The following is a 17,914-nucleotide window of genomic DNA, read 5'->3' on the forward strand; positions in this document are numbered from 1 at the left end:
TAGAATGTCAGAAACAAGCTTTCTGAGCTGAAAACTGCATTTTGTGACAAAGTGCATCAGTTGATGATGAGAATGTCAGTTTTGACAAAGAACACTGTTCATTACTAAAATGCTCTAACTGAGCTGTTAGAATGTCAGAAACAAGCTTTCTGAGCTGAAAACTGCATTTTGTGATAAAGTGAATCAGTTGATGATGAGAATGTCAGTTTTGACAAAGAACACTGTTCATTACTAAAATGCTCTAACTGAGCTGTTAGAATGTCAGAAACAAGCTTTCTGAGCTGAAAACTGCATTTTGTGACAAAGTGCATCAAGGGATGATGAGAATGTCAGTTTTGACAAAGAACACTGATCATTACTAAAATGCTCTAATTGAGCTGTTAGAATGTCAGAAACAAGCTTTCTGAGCTGAGAACTGCATTTTGTGATAAAGTGAATCAGTTGATGATGAGAATGTCAGTTTTGACAAAGAACACTGTTCATTACTAAAATGCTCTAATTGAGCTGTTAGAATGTCAGAAACAAGCTTTCTGAGCTGAGAACTGCATTTTGTGACAAAGTGAATCAGTGGATGATGAGAATGTCAGTTTTGACAAAGAACACTGTTCATTACTAAAATGCTCTAATTGAGCTGTTAGAATGTCAGAAACAAGCTTTCTGAGGTGAGAACTGCATTTTGTGACATAGTTCATCAGTGGATGATGAGAATGTCAGTTTTGACAAAGAACACTGTTCATTACTAAAATGCTCTAATTGAGCTGTTAGAATGTCAGAAACAAGCTTTCTGAGCTGAAAACTGCATTTTGTGACCAAGTGCATCAGTGGATGATGAGAATGTCAGTTTTGACAAAGAACACTGATCATTACTATAATGCTCCAATTGACCTGTTAGAATGTCAGAAACAAGCTTTCTGAGCTGAGAACTGCATTTTGTGACAAAGTGAATCAGTGGATGATGAGAATGTCAGTTTTGACAAAGAACACTGTTCATTACTAAAATGCTCCAATTGAGCTGTTAGAATGTCAGATACAAGCTTTCTGAGCTGAAAACTGCATTTTGTGACAAAGTGAATCAGTGGATGATGAGAATGTCAGTTTTGACAAAGAACACTGTTCATTACTAAAATGCTCTAATTGAGCTGTTAGAATGTCAGAAACAAGCTTTCTGAGCTGAAAACTGCATTTTGTGACAAAGTGAATCAGTGGATGATGAGAATGTCAGTTTTAACAAAGATCACTGTTCATTACTAAAATGCTCCAATTGAGCTGTTAGAATGTCAGAAACAAGCTTTCTGAGCTGAAAACTGCATTTTGTGATAAAAGTGCATCAGTGGATGATGAGAATGTCAGTTTTCACAAAGAACACTGTTCATTACTAAAATGCTCTAACTGAGCTGTTAGAATGTCAGAAACAAGCTTTCTGAGCTGAAAACTGCATTTTGTGACAAAGTGCATCAAGGGATGATGAGAATGTCAGTTTTGACAAAGAACACTGATCATTACTAAAATGCTCTAATTGAGCTGTTATAATGTCAGAAACAAGCTTACTGAGCTGAAAACTGCATTTTGTGACAAAGTGCATCAGTTGATGATGAGAATGTCAGTTTTGACAAAGAACACTGTTCATTACTAAAATGCTCTAACTGAGCTGTTAGAATGTCAGAAACAAGTTTTCTGAGCCTAAAACTGCATTTTGTAACAAAGTGCATCAGTTGATGATGAGAATGTCAGTTTTGACAAAGAACACTGTTCATTACTAAAATGCTCTAATTGAGCTGTTAGAATGTCAGAAACAAGCTTTCTGAGCTGAAAACTGCATTTTGTAACAAAGTGCATCAGTGGATGATGAGAATGTCAGTTTTAACAAAGAACACTGTTTATTACTAAAATGCTCTAATTGAGCTGTTAGAATGTCAGAAACAAGCTTTCTGAGCTGAAAACTGCATTTTGTGACAAAGTGCATCAGTTGATGATGAGAATGTCAGTTTTGACAAAGAACACTGTTTATTACTAAAATGCTCTAATTGAGCTGTTAGAATGTCAGAAACAAGCTTTCTGAGCTGAAAACTGCATTTTGTGACAAAGTGCATCAGTTGATGATGAGAATGTCAGTTTTGACAAAGAACACTGATCATTACTAAAATGCTCTAATTGAGCTGTTAGAATGTCAGAAACAAGCTTTCTGAGCTGAAAACTGCATTTTGTGATAAAGTGAATCAGTTGATGATGAGAATGTCAGTTTTGACAAAGAACACTGTTCATTACTAAAATGCTCTAACTGAGCTGTTAGAATGTCAGAAACAAGCTTTCTGAGCTGAAAACTGCATTTTGTGACAAAGTGCATCAAGGGATGATGAGAATGTCAGTTTTGACAAAGAACACTGATCATTACTAAAATGCTCTAATTGAGCTGTTAGAATGTCAGAAACAAGCTTTCTGAGCTGAGAACTGCATTTTGTGATAAAGTGAATCAGTTGATGATGAGAATGTCAGTTTTGACAAAGAACACTGTTCATTACTAAAATGCTCTAATTGAGCTGTTAGAATGTCAGAAACAAGCTTTCTGAGCTGAGAACTGCATTTTGTGATAAAGTGAATCAGTTGATGATGAGAATGTCAGTTTTGACAAAGAACACTGTTCATTACTAAAATGCTCTAATTGAGCTGTTAGAATGTCAGAAACAAGCTTTCTGAGCTGAGAACTGCATTTTGTGACAAAGTGAATCAGTGGATGATGAGAATGTCAGTTTTGACAAAGAACACTGTTCATTACTAAAATGCTCTAATTGAGCTGTTAGAATGTCAGAAACAAGCTTTCTGAGCTGAAAACTGCATTTTGTGACCAAGTGCATCAGTGGATGATGAGAATGTCAGTTTTGACAAAGAACACTGATCATTACTATAATGCTCCAATTGACCTGTTAGAATGTCAGAAACAAGCTTTCTGAGCTGAGAACTGCATTTTGTGACAAAGTGAATCAGTGGATGATGAGAATGTCAGTTTTGACAAAGAACACTGTTCATTACTAAAATGCTCCAATTGAGCTGTTAGAATGTCAGATACAAGCTTTCTGAGCTGAAAACTGCATTTTGTGACAAAGTGAATCAGTGGATGATGAGAATGTCAGTTTTGACAAAGAACACTGTTCATTACTAAAATGCTCTAATTGAGCTGTTAGAATGTCAGAAACAAGCTTTCTGAGCTGAAAACTGCATTTTGTGACAAAGTGAATCAGTGGATGATGAGAATGTCAGTTTTAACAAAGATCACTCTTCATTACTAAAATGCTCCAATTGAGCTGTTAGAATGTCAGAAACAAGCTTTCTGAGCTGAAAACTGCATTTTGTGATAAAAGTGCATCAGTGGATGATGAGAATGTCAGTTTTCACAAAGAACACTGTTCATTACTAAAAAGCTCTAATTGAGCTGTTAGAATGTCAGAAACAAGCTTGCTGAGCTGAAAACTGCATTTTGTGACAAATTGCATCAGTGGATGATGAGAATGTCAGTTTTAACAAAGAACACTGATCATTACTAAAATGCTCTAATTGAGCTGTTAGAATGTCAGAAACAAGCTTGCTGAGCTGAAAACTGCATTTTGTGACAAAGTGAATCAGTGGATGATGAGAATGTCAGTTTTAACAAAGAACCCTGATCATTACTAAAATGCTCTAATTGAGCTGTTAGAATGTCAGAAACAAGCTTTCTGAGCTGAGAACTGCATTTTGTGACAAAGTGAATCAGTGGATGATGATAGTGTCAGTTTTAACAAAGAACACTGATCATTACTAAAATGCTCTAATTGAGCTGTTAGAATGTCAGAAACAAGCTTTCTGAGCTGAAAACTGCATTTTGTGACAAAGTGAATCAGTGGATGATGATAGTGTCAGTTTTGACAAAGAACACTGATCATTACTAAAATGCTCTAATTGAGCTGTTAGAATGTCAGAAACAAGCTTTCTGAGCTGAAAACTGCATTTTGTGACAAAGTGAATCAGTGGATGATGAGAATGTCAGTTTTAACAAAGAACCCTGATCATTACTAAAATGCTCTAATTGAGCTGTTAGAATGTCAGAAACAAGCTTTCTGAGCTGAAAACTGCATTTTGTGACAAAGTGCATCAGTGGATGATGAGAATGTCAGTTTTGACAAAGAACACTGTTCATTACTAAAATGCTCTAACTGAGCTGTTAGAATGTCAGAAACAAGCTTTCTGAGCTGAAAATTGCATTTTGTGACAAAGTGCATCAAGGGATGATGAGAATGTCAGTTTTGACAAAGAACACTGTTCATTACTAAAATGCTCTAACTGAGCTGTTAGAATGTCAGAAACAAGCTTTCTGAGCTGAAAACTGCATTTTGTGATAAAGTGAATCAGTTGATGATGAGAATGTCAGTTTTGACAAAGAACACTGTTCATTACTAAAATGCTCTAACTGAGCTGTTAGAATGTCAGAAACAAGCTTTCTGAGCTGAGAACTGCATTTTGTGACAAAGTGAATCAGTGGATGATGAGAATGTCAGTTTTGACAAAGAACACTGTTCATTACTAAAATGCTCTAATTGAGCTGTTAGAATGTCAGAAACAAGCTTTCTGAGCTGAAAACTGCATTTTGTGACCAAGTGCATCAGTGGATGATGAGAATGTCAGTTTTGACAAAGAACACTGATCATTACTATAATGCTCCAATTGACCTGTTAGAATGTCAGAAACAAGCTTTCTGAGCTGAGAACTGCATTTTGTGACAAAGTGAATCAGTGGATGATGAGAATGTCAGTTTTGACAAAGAACACTGTTCATTACTAAAATGCTCCAATTGAGCTGTTAGAATGTCAGATACAAGCTTTCTGAGCTGAAAACTGCATTTTGTGACAAAGTGAATCAGTGGATGATGAGAATGTCAGTTTTGACAAAGAACACTGTTCATTACTAAAATGCTCTAATTGAGCTGTTAGAATGTCAGAAACAAGCTTTCTGAGCTGAAAACTGCATTTTGTGACAAAGTGAATCAGTGGATGATGAGAATGTCAGTTTTAACAAAGATCACTGTTCATTACTAAAATGCTCCAATTGAGCTGTTAGAATGTCAGAAACAAGCTTTCTGAGCTGAAAACTGCATTTTGTGATAAAAGTGCATCAGTGGATGATGAGAATGTCAGTTTTCACAAAGAACACTGTTCATTACTAAAAAGCTCTAATTGAGCTGTTAGAATGTCAGAAACAAGCTTGCTGAGCTGAAAACTGCATTTTGTGACAAATTGCATCAGTGGATGATGAGAATGTCAGTTTTAACAAAGAACACTGATCATTACTAAAATGCTCTAATTGAGCTGTTAGAATGTCAGAAACAAGCTTGCTGAGCTGAAAACTGCATTTTGTGACAAAGTGAATCAGTGGATGATGAGAATGTCAGTTTTAACAAAGAACACTGATCATTACTAAAATGCTCTAATTGAGCTGTTAGAATGTCAGAAACAAGCTTTCTGAGCTGAGAACTGCATTTTGTGACAAAGTGAATCAGTGGATGATGATAGTGTCAGTTTTAACAAAGAACACTGATCATTACTAAAATGCTCTAATTGAGCTGTTAGAATGTCAGAAACAAGCTTTCTGAGCTGAAAACTGCATTTTGTGACAAAGTGAATCAGTGGATGATGAGAATGTCAGTTTTAACAAAGAACCCTGATCATTACTAAAATGCTCTAATTGAGCTGTTAGAATGTCAGAAACAAGCTTTCTGAGCTGAAAACTGCATTTTGTAACAAAGTGCATCAGTTGATGATGAGAATGTCAGTTTTGACAAAGAACACTGTTCATTACTAAAATGCTCCAATTGAGCTGTTAGAATGTCAGAAACAAGCTTTCTGAGCTGAAAACTGCATTTTGTGATAAAAGTGCATCAGTGGATGATGAGAATGTCAGTTTTCACAAAGAACACTGTTCATTACTAAAATGCTCTAATTGAGGTGTTAGAATGTCAGAAACAAGCTTTCTGAGCTGAGAACTGCATTTTGTGACAAAGTGAATCAGTGGATGATGAGAATGTCAGTTTTAACAAAGAACACTGATCATTACTAAAATGCTCTAATTGAGCTGTTAGAATGTCAGAAACAAGCTTTCTGAGCTGAGAACTGCATTTTGTGACAAAGTGAATCAGTGGATGATGATAGTGTCAGTTTTAACAAAGAACACTGATCATTACTAAAATGCTCTAATTGAGCTGTTAGAATGTCAGAAACAAGCTTTCTGAGCTGAAAACTGCATTTTGTGACAAAGTGAATCAGTGGATGATGAGAATGTCAGTTTTAACAAAGAACCCTGATCATTACTAAAATGCTCTAATTGAGCTGTTAGAATGTCAGAAACAAGCTTTCTGAGCTGAAAACTGCATTTTGTAACAAAGTGCATCAGTTGATGATGAGAATGTCAGTTTTGACAAAGAACACTGTTCATTACTAAAATGCTCCAATTGAGCTGTTAGAATGTCAGAAACAAGCTTTCTGAGCTGAAAACTGCATTTTGTGATAAAAGTGCATCAGTGGATGATGAGAATGTCAGTTTTCACAAAGAACACTGTTCATTACTAAAATGCTCTAATTGAGCTGTTAGAATGTCAGAAACAAGCTTTCTGAGCTGAGAACTGCATTTTGTGACAAAGTGAATCAGTGGATGATGAGAATGTCAGTTTTGACAAAGAACACTGTTCATTACTAAAATGCTCCAATTGAGCTGTTAGAATGTCAGAAACAAGCTTGCTGAGCTGAAAACTGCATTTTGTGACCAAGTGCATCAGTGGATGGTGAGAATGTCAGTTTTGACAAAGAACACTGTTCATTACTAAAATGCTCTAATTGAGCTGTTAGAATGTCAGAAACAAGCTTGCTGAGCTGAAAACTGCATTTTGTGACAAATTGCATCAGTGGATGATGAGAATGTCAGTTTTAACAAAGAACACTGATCATTACTAAAATGCTCTAACTGAGCTGTTAGAATGTCAGAAACAAGCTTGCTGAGCTGAAAACTGCATTTTGTGACAAAGTGCATCAAGGGATGATGAGAATGTCAGTTTTGACAAAGAACACTGTTCATTACTAAAATGCTCTAATTGAGCTGTTAGAATGTCAGAAACAAGCTTGCTGAGCTGAAAACTGCATTTTGTGACCAAGTGCATCAGTGGATGATGAGAATGTCAGTGTGGTGAGGAAGGCGGGACGAGAGCCGTGACGCGGGGCCGGTGGCGCGAGTGACAAGTGGAAGCAGCTGTGCACGCACCGGTCCCGCATCTTATCACGGAGGAGATTGGGAGCTTAAAAGGATGTTCGGCAGGACTGTAGACGAGAGAGGACCGGGCCCGGACATGTGTTTAGTGTGTGTATGTTTTATGGCCGGCAGTCTACCGTGAGGTGGCTGTCGGTCAGTTACTTCAGTGTTTATTGTTTATTTAATTAAAGTTTTCGTGTTTGAATGTTCGCCGGTTCCCGCCTCCTTCCTTCCCTTCTTACGAACTTTATTACACTGGTGCCGAAACCTGGGAGGAAGGAGGGACATGCTGTCAAAGAGCCCTCGCTGCCGAGGGTAATCGCGGTGCTGAGGAGTTCGGGCAGCGCGGACGAGGGAAGTCCGCGAGTGGCTGCCCGAGGCGGTGGTGCTGGATCGAGAAGTCGGATGGGACGAGGACCTCGCTGCCGTGCTCCTGGGTCGAGGTGGGGTGGCTGCCGTCCAGGAGGGAGCCAAGGCCCGTTCGCCGTGGGCCGAGCCTGCTGCCAGCCGCCATGATGGGGAGGAGCAGGGAACGGATGACCAGCTGCCCTCAGCTGGAGGGCCATCGCCGGCCGCCAGGGGGCGGAGGAGGATCGAGCCGTCCACCGAGCGTCCAGTACCATCGCATGGCACCGCGAGGAAGAGTTTCTCGGCTGGATGAGGACCGAGCGACAGCGTGTCAGGGAACCGGACAATTTTTTTTTTTTTTCTCTCTCCCCTCTCTCGTCCCTGTCGCTCCGGGGGCTCCCGTCTCCGTTCTTTCGTCTCGCCGGTGCATACCCCCAGGCGCCGCGGACTCCGAGACTGGCTCCCCGGGGGGGGAGTAGATACAGTCTCGGTGGTGCAACCCGGCCTGTAAGGGGTGATGGGGGTATGTGGTGAGGAAGGCGGGACGAGAGCCGTGACGCGGGGCCGGTGGCGTGAGTGACAAGTGGAAGCAGCTGTGCGCGCACCGGTCCCGCATCTTATCACGGAGGAGATTGGGAGCTTAAAAGGATGTTCGGCAGGACTGTAGACGAGAGAGGACCGGGCCCGGACATGTGTTTAGTGTGTGTATGTTTTATGGCCGGCAGTCTACCGTGAGGTGGCTGTCGGTCAGTTACTTCAGTGTTTATTGTTTATTTAATTAAAGTTTTCGTGTTTGAATGTTCGCCGGTTCCCGCCTCCTTCCTTCCCTTCTTACGAACTTTATTACAGTCAGTTTTGACAAAGAACACTGTTCATTACTAAAATGCTCCGATTGAGCTGTTAGAATGTCAGAAACAAGCTTTCTGAGCTGAAAACTGCATTTTGTGACAAAGTGCATCAGTGGATGATGAGAATGTCAGTTTTGACAAAGAACACTGTTCATTACTAAAATGCTCTAATTGAGCTGTTAGAATGTCAGAAACAAGCTTTCTGAGCTGAAAACTGCATTTTGTGACAAAGTACCTCAGTGGATGATGAGAAAGTCAGTTTTGACAAAGAACACTGTTCATTACTAAAATGCTCTAATTGAGCTGTTAGAATGTCAGAAACAAGCTTTCTGAGCTGAAAACTGCATTTTGTGACAAAGTACCTCAGTGGATGATGAGAAAGTCAGTTTTGACAAAGAACACTGTTCATTACTAAAATGCTCTAATTGAGCTGTTAGAATGTCAGAAACAAGCTTTCTGAGCTGAAAACTGCATTTTGTGACAAAGTGCATCATTGGATGATGAGAATGTCAGTTTTGACAAAGAATACAGTTCATCACTGAAATGCTCTAATTGAGCTGTTAGAATGTCAGAAACAAGCTTTCTGAGCTGAAAAATGCATTTTGTGACAAAGTGCATCAGTGGATGATGAGAAAGTCAGTTTTGACAAAGAACACTGTTCATTACTTAAATGCTCTAATTGAGCTGTTAGAATGTCAGAAACAAGCTTGCTGAGCTGAAAACTGCATTTTGTGACCAAGTGCATCATTGGATGATGAGAATGTCAGTTTTGACAAAGAATACAGTTCATCACTGAAATGCTCTAATTGAGCTGTTAGAATGTCAGAAACAAGCTTTCTGAGCTGAAAACTGCATTTTGTGACAAAGTGCATCAGTGGATGATGAGAATGTCAGTTTTGACAAAGAACACTGTTCATTACTAAAATGCTCTAATTGAGCTGTTAGAATGTCAGAAACAAGCTTTCTGAGCTGAAAACTTCATTTTGTGACAAAGTACATCAGTGGATGATGAGAATGTTAGTTTTGACAAAGAACACTGTTCATTACTAAAATGCTCTAATTGAGCTGTTAGAATGTCAGAAACAAGCTTTCTGAGCTGAAAACTGCATTTTGTGACAAAGTGAATCAGTGGATGATGAGAATGTCAGTTTTGACAAAGAACACTGATCATTACTAAAATGCTCTAATTGAGCTGTTAGAATGTCAGAAACAAGATTTCTGAGCTGAAAACGTCTCGGTTACGTCTGTAACCTTGGTTCCCTGATGGAGGGAACGAGACGTTGTGAGAGACTGACTGGGGTTTGATCCTGAGAACCTACCCTCTCCGAGATAATTAATTAATTAAAAAACGCCAATGGGCTTGGCGAATGGCACGCGCACGCCAGTCTCCGCCCCGTGCATACGGGTATAAAGGAAGATGGCGGCGGTCATTCACTTACCCTTTGTACTGAGGAACCTGGAACGTTCACTGCAGTGATTCGGTGCAGCGTTGTGGCATGAAGTCACAACGTCTCGTTCCCTCCATCAGGGAACCGAGGTTACAGACGTAACCGAGACGTTCCCCTTCAGTCGGTCTCTCGACGTTGTGAGAGACTGACTGGGGATCAATCTTAAACGCCACAGCGCTTGCACCGATATCACGACCTCTAGCGGAGCGACCCTGACTGGGCTAGTGCCCTATAGTGCTACCGCGAGACGTAATCTTCCAGTCACATAGTATTGGTCATACTGAGAAGCCTCTACTGACGGCCTCACGGACAGTGGCGTACGCCTCTAGTAGCGAGGAGCTGTCCGGAGCCGAATACTGGGGAACACTGCTCTCCTCTTAGAAGAGTGTGTTACGGAGGCCACATCCTACCCAAGGGGAGGTTACATGTGGAGATACTAACATGGTCTCCCCGGCGGGGAGAACATCATGCGGAAGGTGTTAGCCCGAATAGGGGGACAATCCAGGTGGGATACCACCGGCGGGGAGGTCACAGATTCACCAATCGGGAAATCCTGAGTGAGGAATACAACACACGGGACGACCCAGAGGGGAGTCACTACGTATGGGGCACTAGTCCTAATACAGGGGTCTGCCCGAGCAGGGATGACTCTACCTATAATGGACCTGGTTCTAACAGACGGCTCCGCTCAGTCTGTTACCAAGTGCAATGCTTAGTGATGGATGGAATGCCTATGCTTCGCCTAGAGGGGAAAGTAGGGAGGCTAATAACGCCGTAGTCTCACCTAGCAAGGGGAGAAGGCGTTTTCGCAGGCGTACGCCCAGAACAGGAGTCCGTCCTACACGCCGGGGGCATAGGTTTTAAGAGAAAAATCCTATCTAAACTTTTACTGCTATTTAGGAGAACTGCTAAGAAAAAAAGTTTTTGTCTATTTTTTGTTGTTAGTCAATGTGCATTTCTATGTCAACTGAGTGCTTGATTTATTGAGGGAGTGTCAGATTATGAATGTATGTTAAATGAAATTTGGAATAAATTTGTATATAAAGTTTCTTTATATGTGAAATATTCTAAAGGAACATTAATTGAATATATGTTTAAAATAAATTTAAATATACCAGGAAACAAATATGTTAACTAATATTAAAGATACATTTATGAACATTTATTGCAAAATAATATATTTACATAGATGTGCATGTAAACGTATCAACGTAACATAAAGGAAATAAATAGATGTTCAGTAAATACTGTATATAGGCAAATAACACATTACGCATAAGTTTAATATATGTGAGAAATATTCCAAAGTTGCCAAAAGCAAATATTTAAATATATTGTGTGTATATATGTATATTGCAAAATGTATTTACATATACAGAAAATATCCCAAAACAATTATACAATTTTTTAACATTATTAATATATTGTAACTTTTGTATAAGCACATACACTGTTTTATTTAATTATGCGATTTTAATACACTGTGTTTATAGTAGTGTGCATATAAATACCATGTCTCCACTGGTTTTAGTGGTGCGATAAATCTACTTTTTGCTGAAGAAATTAAAATATGTCACGCCGCCATTATTTTTGGGGAACACTCGCGCATACCTACAGACTGAATTTGTAATATGCATGCATATGACGTCATTGTTTTTGGAAAACGTCGTCTTCAGAGATTACACGGAAACGATAATGCCGTCGTTTTCAATAACCTACAACAAGTTTTCATGTAAATGAACAGCCAAAACGCATAAAAGGTTTTCTGTTTTTATTTGAAAATGGTCTTGTGGAAGTCTTTTGAAACTACGTCACGCGTGACCAGATTATGTAATTCGGAAGTCGTGGACATGCATCACAGTGGTATACTTACAAGGAATATAATTTGTTTTCTTAGAAAAATATAAATCGTCTCCCTAGACAACACCATTCATCGTCTGGTGTCGTGTATAGACTTTTTAAGATATGAAGACCGGTCCCCATTGATGTCCATTATATGGAGAAAAATCCTGAAGCATTTCCCTCATAAACCTTAACATAAGTCATGGATGACATGGTTGTGAGTAAATTATCAGGAAATGTTTATTCAGAACCTGAACTGTTCCTAAAACATTAAAAGCCACATATCAATTAATAAACAATAAAGTAATAAGATTACATTAGAATGTAATAAAACATTTTTACCATTTTGGGAAGGATGATTATACACAGACTCAATAATCCCCCTTTTAAAAAGGTTTAGGTAGTTTAGCTAATTCCGGACTGCGTCCACTCTTAATTTGACATTACACACCTGTTTTTAATCTGAGTAACTATTTAGCATCATGATCATTTAGCTAGCATCACTTTTGCAGGTAGGCTTATCAGACCATTTTCCGTTCTTGTCACAGACTATTTCTATGGGTCCATCCAGAATATAGCCCTTACTGCAGCCATATTTTACCCGATCCATATAACCATATTCTAGCAGTAGGCCTGAAGCAGATGTGATAAATCCATTTTCCACTGGAGTGGGGACTGGGCAGGATACTTCTAAAAAATACAGGCATTTTGAAATACATTAGTTTATAACCATCCCAATAAAATTTTAGTTTAACAAATTTGTGAAGATGTAGTCTTGTTTATTTGTTTCAGTACTATTGTAATGACTCGTCAGGCTGGCAGGGATCCATTTGCATGCTTTATTAAGAGTAGTCGTACAGGCAGGGTCAGACAGGAGCAGGCAGCAACAGGTCAATAATAAGTGTCAGGCATGATTGGTAACAGATAGTCAGACTAGAAGATAACGCTCAGTAAAGTTCACCAACATAAAACAAGACTTTGCAATGAACTGTGAGCGGTAAGTAGGTATATGTATATTTATATATATATAGATACCAGTGACGAGTATCAGGTGTAATCAGTACAAGGTGCGGGTAATAGGAATTGATTTTTAATAGGAATTGATTTATTCAATATTCGGGAGAGGGCTCCCTCCGATGGTTAGAGGAGGGAATAGCAGAGCTCGTGTCTGTTACAACTTTAGTCACAATGTAATAAGTATGGCTGTGATAGATTGCATATCAAGTGTAGCTACTCCTTACAAATTAATTTAGCTTTTTAATAAATACAGTATGGCTAAAAGAGGTGTGCTTTTACCATGGCACTTAGGTGGGTCTGTCCAGTTTCCGTTAGCAGTGCAGTACCCTCTCTCATTACCGAACAGTACCAGTGGTGGCAAACACTGGTAAGTGACACCTAATCCAAACTCTGTGGTGTTACCATTGAACACCTTATCATAAAAGATTTTAGCATGTTTTGGGATCACTGGAAGGCCACATTTGACAGCTAAAATAAGAACATAAAAATATGATTTAGAACAATTTCAAGATTTTATTTAGAGCAGCATTTTAAACATGAAAATTTGTGTACGGTATTTCAAGCTTATACCTACGTTTGCACTGAGGGGCAGGGTTGCTCCACATTGCTGTGTGTAAACATTGACTAGAATCGTTTCCATATAGGATATAACTGAAAAAATATCCACTGGTTATTTCTGAATACACACAACGCATTGCTTGTTTAATTTGCGTAATACTTGACAATGTGTGGAAAATTCCTTACCCTTTGATACAGGTGTAATTGATAGTGCTCTGGAACACAATATTATCAAAAAAAACGTTTCCGTTGGCAGGAGAGTCAGGAGTTGGGCAACGTTTTACTATGTTAACATTGGAAACAGTTGTAAATGTATATGTATACACAGTATATGAATTATATATATATAGTATATATAAATATAGAGATATTTACATGAGCATTTAAGAGTACGCTCAGTCCACTCTCCTGTAATCTTGCACACAATCTTACGAGATCCACCAGTTTGTCTGTATCCATTGCTGCATTTGAGAATGGCCTGCTCACCGGGCTCGAACACACGCTGGCCTAATAAAACCTCTGAACCATCGACAGGAGGGGGGTCACTACATACTAAACACACATCAGAATGCAGAGTAGATTCAGAGTTCATAGATAAAGTTTTTCCAGATACACAGCAATATCTGAATCCAACAAGCATACTGTATCTGGATTTAATATCCTTGTATTGACTCTGCATGCGGTCTGGTTTGGCTCTGCATTATATTAATAGAATAAACAAGAAAGTTTCATAGTGAAAGTTTTCCTTGTGGTGGTTTTGCCTTAGATTAATTAATGGTAATAATATCTGAATATTTTATATCTGATATAAAAGTTAAAATACCACACTTTCCTTATTCAATATTAAAATGCGCACACTTACCTGTCCTTGCCTTTAATGTCTCATAAAGACATACATGCCAAAAGAGCATTAGACTGAAAGTGTGTTTCATTATTGCATAACAGGTGTAATGCATTGCTTTTTAAGTATTTGGAGATTATTGATTAACTAAGATCAATGAACAGAGTGCAATGTTGAGGAGTGTCCACCAATTAAATTTTGTAGTTTGAAAATCTGTAATCTCATCCAATGAACCAAAACTGTAAATTGAGGTTATGGGTAAAGTATATACTAATGTTTCGTATTTTAGGATTTTATATTCTGTTTTACGGTAAACAGACATGCTCACACACACAGAGAGAGAGAGTACGGTATTTTTGTATAAAGATAACATGTGCAGAAGCATTTATATACCCAGTTACAATCATATTTAACTACATTAATAATCATACCCTGACATTCTTTTTGCAGCCTTGTTTGTCTAAGCATAAATAATAGACAAATAAGAAAACAACCTTAGGTACATAGTTGTTGACTTTTGTCTTGTGATGAAAGAGTACATTTGTTTAGGGTTGAAGAGTAACTTGTCTCTCTATTTGAGTTAAAGAGTTGAAGAGTAACTTGTCTCTCTACTTGAGTTCTAATTGTGATACCTGTAAAAGATATCCTGCTATCATATTGCATGCCTTTGTTAACTATTTTGTATTTTACTTATAAATGATTATTTACACAATGAATAGTTATTAAGATGTATGTAGTTAGGAATTGGTCAAATGTGCCTGCAAATATGATCAACTTGCATAATAATTATGATTGCACTATAATCCCCAGTGTTATTATTGCAGAGCAACACAAATCCAAACTTCATATTTCTGTGTTCTTTGGTCAACAACAACTAATGTATGCTAAATATGCCTTGTTCTTTAAATAAAAATACATATTTTCTCTCAAAAATAAACTTTGGCTTGTGGCTTTGAGAACCATGATTTGGGAAGTTCTGAGACATCTAAAACATATTTTTATGTCATAATCCATCTTTACCACACCTGCCTTTCGTTGGTGACTCCATGGGTGTTAGACAACACGTCAGGACCCACTCACCTTCATAATCATACTTTAGACTTAATACTGTCTTAAAAAGGACTTAAAATCCTTCAGCAGAGCGAAGACATTTCGAATCATTATCTGGTATCATGCTTGCGTCACTGGCCTATGGCTGCAAATCAAACTCCTTGTTACAAATATGGTAGAGCAATAACTTAAACTACCAATGCTGCGTTTCTTGATAATCTGCATGAATTGTGTCAAATCTCTAGCATGAGTAATAATGTTGAAGATCTTGACTTTACGATAGAAAATGTTAACTCCACCTTCTCAGAAACGCTAGACACAGTTCCTCTGTGCTTGAAGTAGAATAAAAATGTCAGACCGACACCGTGGTATAATGAACAAACTCAGACTCTAAAGAAAGCGGCTCAAAAAATGCAGCACAACTTTAAGAAGACTAAATTAGAGATATTTCGTACTGCATGGAAGTATAGTATTCAGAAATACAGGAAAGCCCTAAAAATGTCTAGATCCGTCTACTTATCATCACAAGCTTTCTGAGCTGAAAACTGCATTTTGTGACAAAGTGCATCAGTGGATGATGAGAATGTCAGTTTTGACAAAGAACACTGTTCATTACTGAAATGCTCTAATTGAGCTGTTAGAATGTCAGAAACAAGCTTTCTGAGCAGAAAACTGCATTTTAGGACAAAGTTCATCAGTGGATGATGAGAATGTCAGTTTTGACAAAGAACACTGTTCATTACTGAAATGCTCCAATTGAGCTGTTAGAATGTCAGAAACAAGCTTTCTGAGCAGAAAACTGCATTTTGTGACAAAGTGAATCAGTGGATGATGAGAATGTCAGTTTTGACAAAGAACACTGTTCATTACTGAAATGCTCTAATTGAGCTGTTAGAATGTCAGAAACAAGCTTTCTGAGCTGAAAACTGCATTTTAGGACAAAGTTCATCAGTGGATGATGAGAATGTCAGTTTTGACAAAGAACACTGTTCATTACTGAAATGCTCTAATTGAGATGTTAGAATGTCAGAAACAAGCTTTCTGAGCTGAAAACTGCATTTTGTGACAAAGTACCTCAGTGGATGATGAGAATGTCAGTTTTGACAAAGAACACTGTTCATTACGTGTTTAAAGATGTAAGCGGGACGAGAACGCAACATTTACGTGAGGTATGATTGACATGGGTGCGGGTAGAAGAAACAACCAGAAATCTCTACATTTCAAGACGTTTAATTGATGTATTTCCCAGACACGTACAGTTAACAAACAGTGTAAATATAAAGAAGGTAAATAAGAGAATCAAATACAAGAGGATCGCCCAAATCAATGAAATAATCAAAACATAATTACCATACCTAATTTCCTCCCAACTATCTCACTATCAAACAAAAATGTAGAAAGAAACCCCGAAGTCTTCAGCGAATCCGTCGCCATACATAAACTACTCTAACTAAAAACAGACATACAAATGGAGCGATCACTCTTCGGCTAACTAACATGAATGTACTGTATACCGCAGGTTACATTTATAGGATCCGGCATTTATTATAAACAGCCCTGAAATCCCAAGTAACTGCCTTAATGCTAAGGACGTTCAGTCTAACAATGATCGATTGCACATAGAAACAAAGGTATCACAAACTTGAACAAACCCGATTCGGCGTTACTCAGAAATGACAGACGTCTCACAAAACCATGAACACAGGCGCAACAACAACAACAACGTGTTCCTGCCTCCCAAAAGGACCGGCTCGCTACCCGCGAATTGGCTGAAATCTGGCGAGCTGCTGCGATTCTTGTGAATGGGCCTTTTAAACCCGACGGAACGTCAGCGGATTGGTGGAACGTCCGCTCCGAAGCGTAAAGCAGTGACGTCACCTCCTGCGGACCAGCCAATGATCACGACCTGTGGGAATGAATGAAAACAAACACAACAACGAAAAAGAGAGACATACAAAAACCCCGTGGAACGTAACACTTTCCCCCTAACAATAAAAAAAAAACATGAAATACAAAAGAGATGTTTTTTTTTTTTTCAACCTGCAAGTGGTATAGAAGAACATTGGCCTAAGCTCTGGACAAAGCGTCCGCGATTATATTCTCCGACCCCTTCTTGTGTTTAATCGTTAAATTGTACCCTTGTACCATCAAAGACCAGCGCATCAGCCTCTGATTTTGGTTGTACATACGACCTAGAAACACTAGAGGATTATGATCCGTGAAGACAATTACAGGCAAAATGGTTGAGCTCACATACACATCAAAATACTGTAACGCTAATAGTAAGGCCAATGTTTCCTTCTCAATCGTAGAGTAGTTCAATTGAGACTTATTGAACTTACGTGAGAAGTAGCATACTGGATGGTCAATACCATAAGCGTCCTCTTGCACCAACACTGCCCCTGCACCCACAGAACTTGCGTCAATTTCGAGTTTGAAAGTTTTCTCAAGATCAGGAGCTGATAACACAGGTGTGCTACATAGTAAAGATTTTACATTATCGAAAGCATTCTGACACTCGTCGTTCCACAAAAAAGTGCGGGAAGGGCTAAGGAGTGAGGTCAGAGGATTGGCCACAGTAGAAAAATTCTTGCAGAAACTCCGGTAATAACCGGCCATCCCGAGGAACCTGCGGAGTTCCTTGCGTGTAGCAGGAACGGGAAAATCTGCAATAGCAGTCACTTTTGCCTCTATTGGCC

At 38.7% G+C, this 17,914-nt stretch overlaps 1 protein-coding gene across 1 annotated transcript; it reads right to left on the minus strand.

Moving 5' to 3' along the window:
* Nucleotides 1–11,964: 11,964 nt before the first annotated feature.
* LOC306890277 (beta-2-glycoprotein 1-like) lies at nucleotides 11,965–14,314 on the minus strand. Its single transcript, XM_079449886.1, has 6 exons — nucleotides 14,187–14,314; nucleotides 13,700–13,876; nucleotides 13,511–13,607; nucleotides 13,341–13,417; nucleotides 13,046–13,234; nucleotides 11,965–12,439 (listed from the first exon to the last, which is right to left on the minus strand). The coding sequence occupies exons 1-6, from the start codon at nucleotides 14,278–14,280 to the stop codon at nucleotides 12,240–12,242; spliced, it is 834 nt and encodes a 277-aa protein (XP_079306012.1). The 5' UTR covers nucleotides 14,281–14,314; the 3' UTR covers nucleotides 11,965–12,239.
* Between the last annotated feature and the right edge of the window lie 3,600 nt (nucleotides 14,315–17,914).

This window comes from Barbatula barbatula (genome assembly GCF_947034865.1).
Source record: "Barbatula barbatula genome assembly, chromosome: 25".
Classification (NCBI taxonomy): domain Eukaryota; kingdom Metazoa; phylum Chordata; class Actinopteri; order Cypriniformes; family Nemacheilidae; genus Barbatula; species Barbatula barbatula.

What these genes read in the sequence shown, in the direction of transcription:
- LOC306890277 (XM_079449886.1), bottom strand. Translation starts at nt 14,280, where the DNA reads ATGCATTACACCTGTTATGCAATAATGAAACACACTTTCAGTCTAATG. An exon ending in GCGTACTCTTAAATGCTCAT is followed by an intron (nt 13,608 to 13,699) that starts GTAAATATCTCT and finishes ATGTTAACATAG; the next exon opens with TAAAACGTTGCCCAACTCCT. An exon ending in CCCTGCCCCTCAGTGCAAAC is followed by an intron (nt 13,235 to 13,340) that starts GTAGGTATAAGC and finishes TTCTTATTTTAG; the next exon opens with CTGTCAAATGTGGCCTTCCA.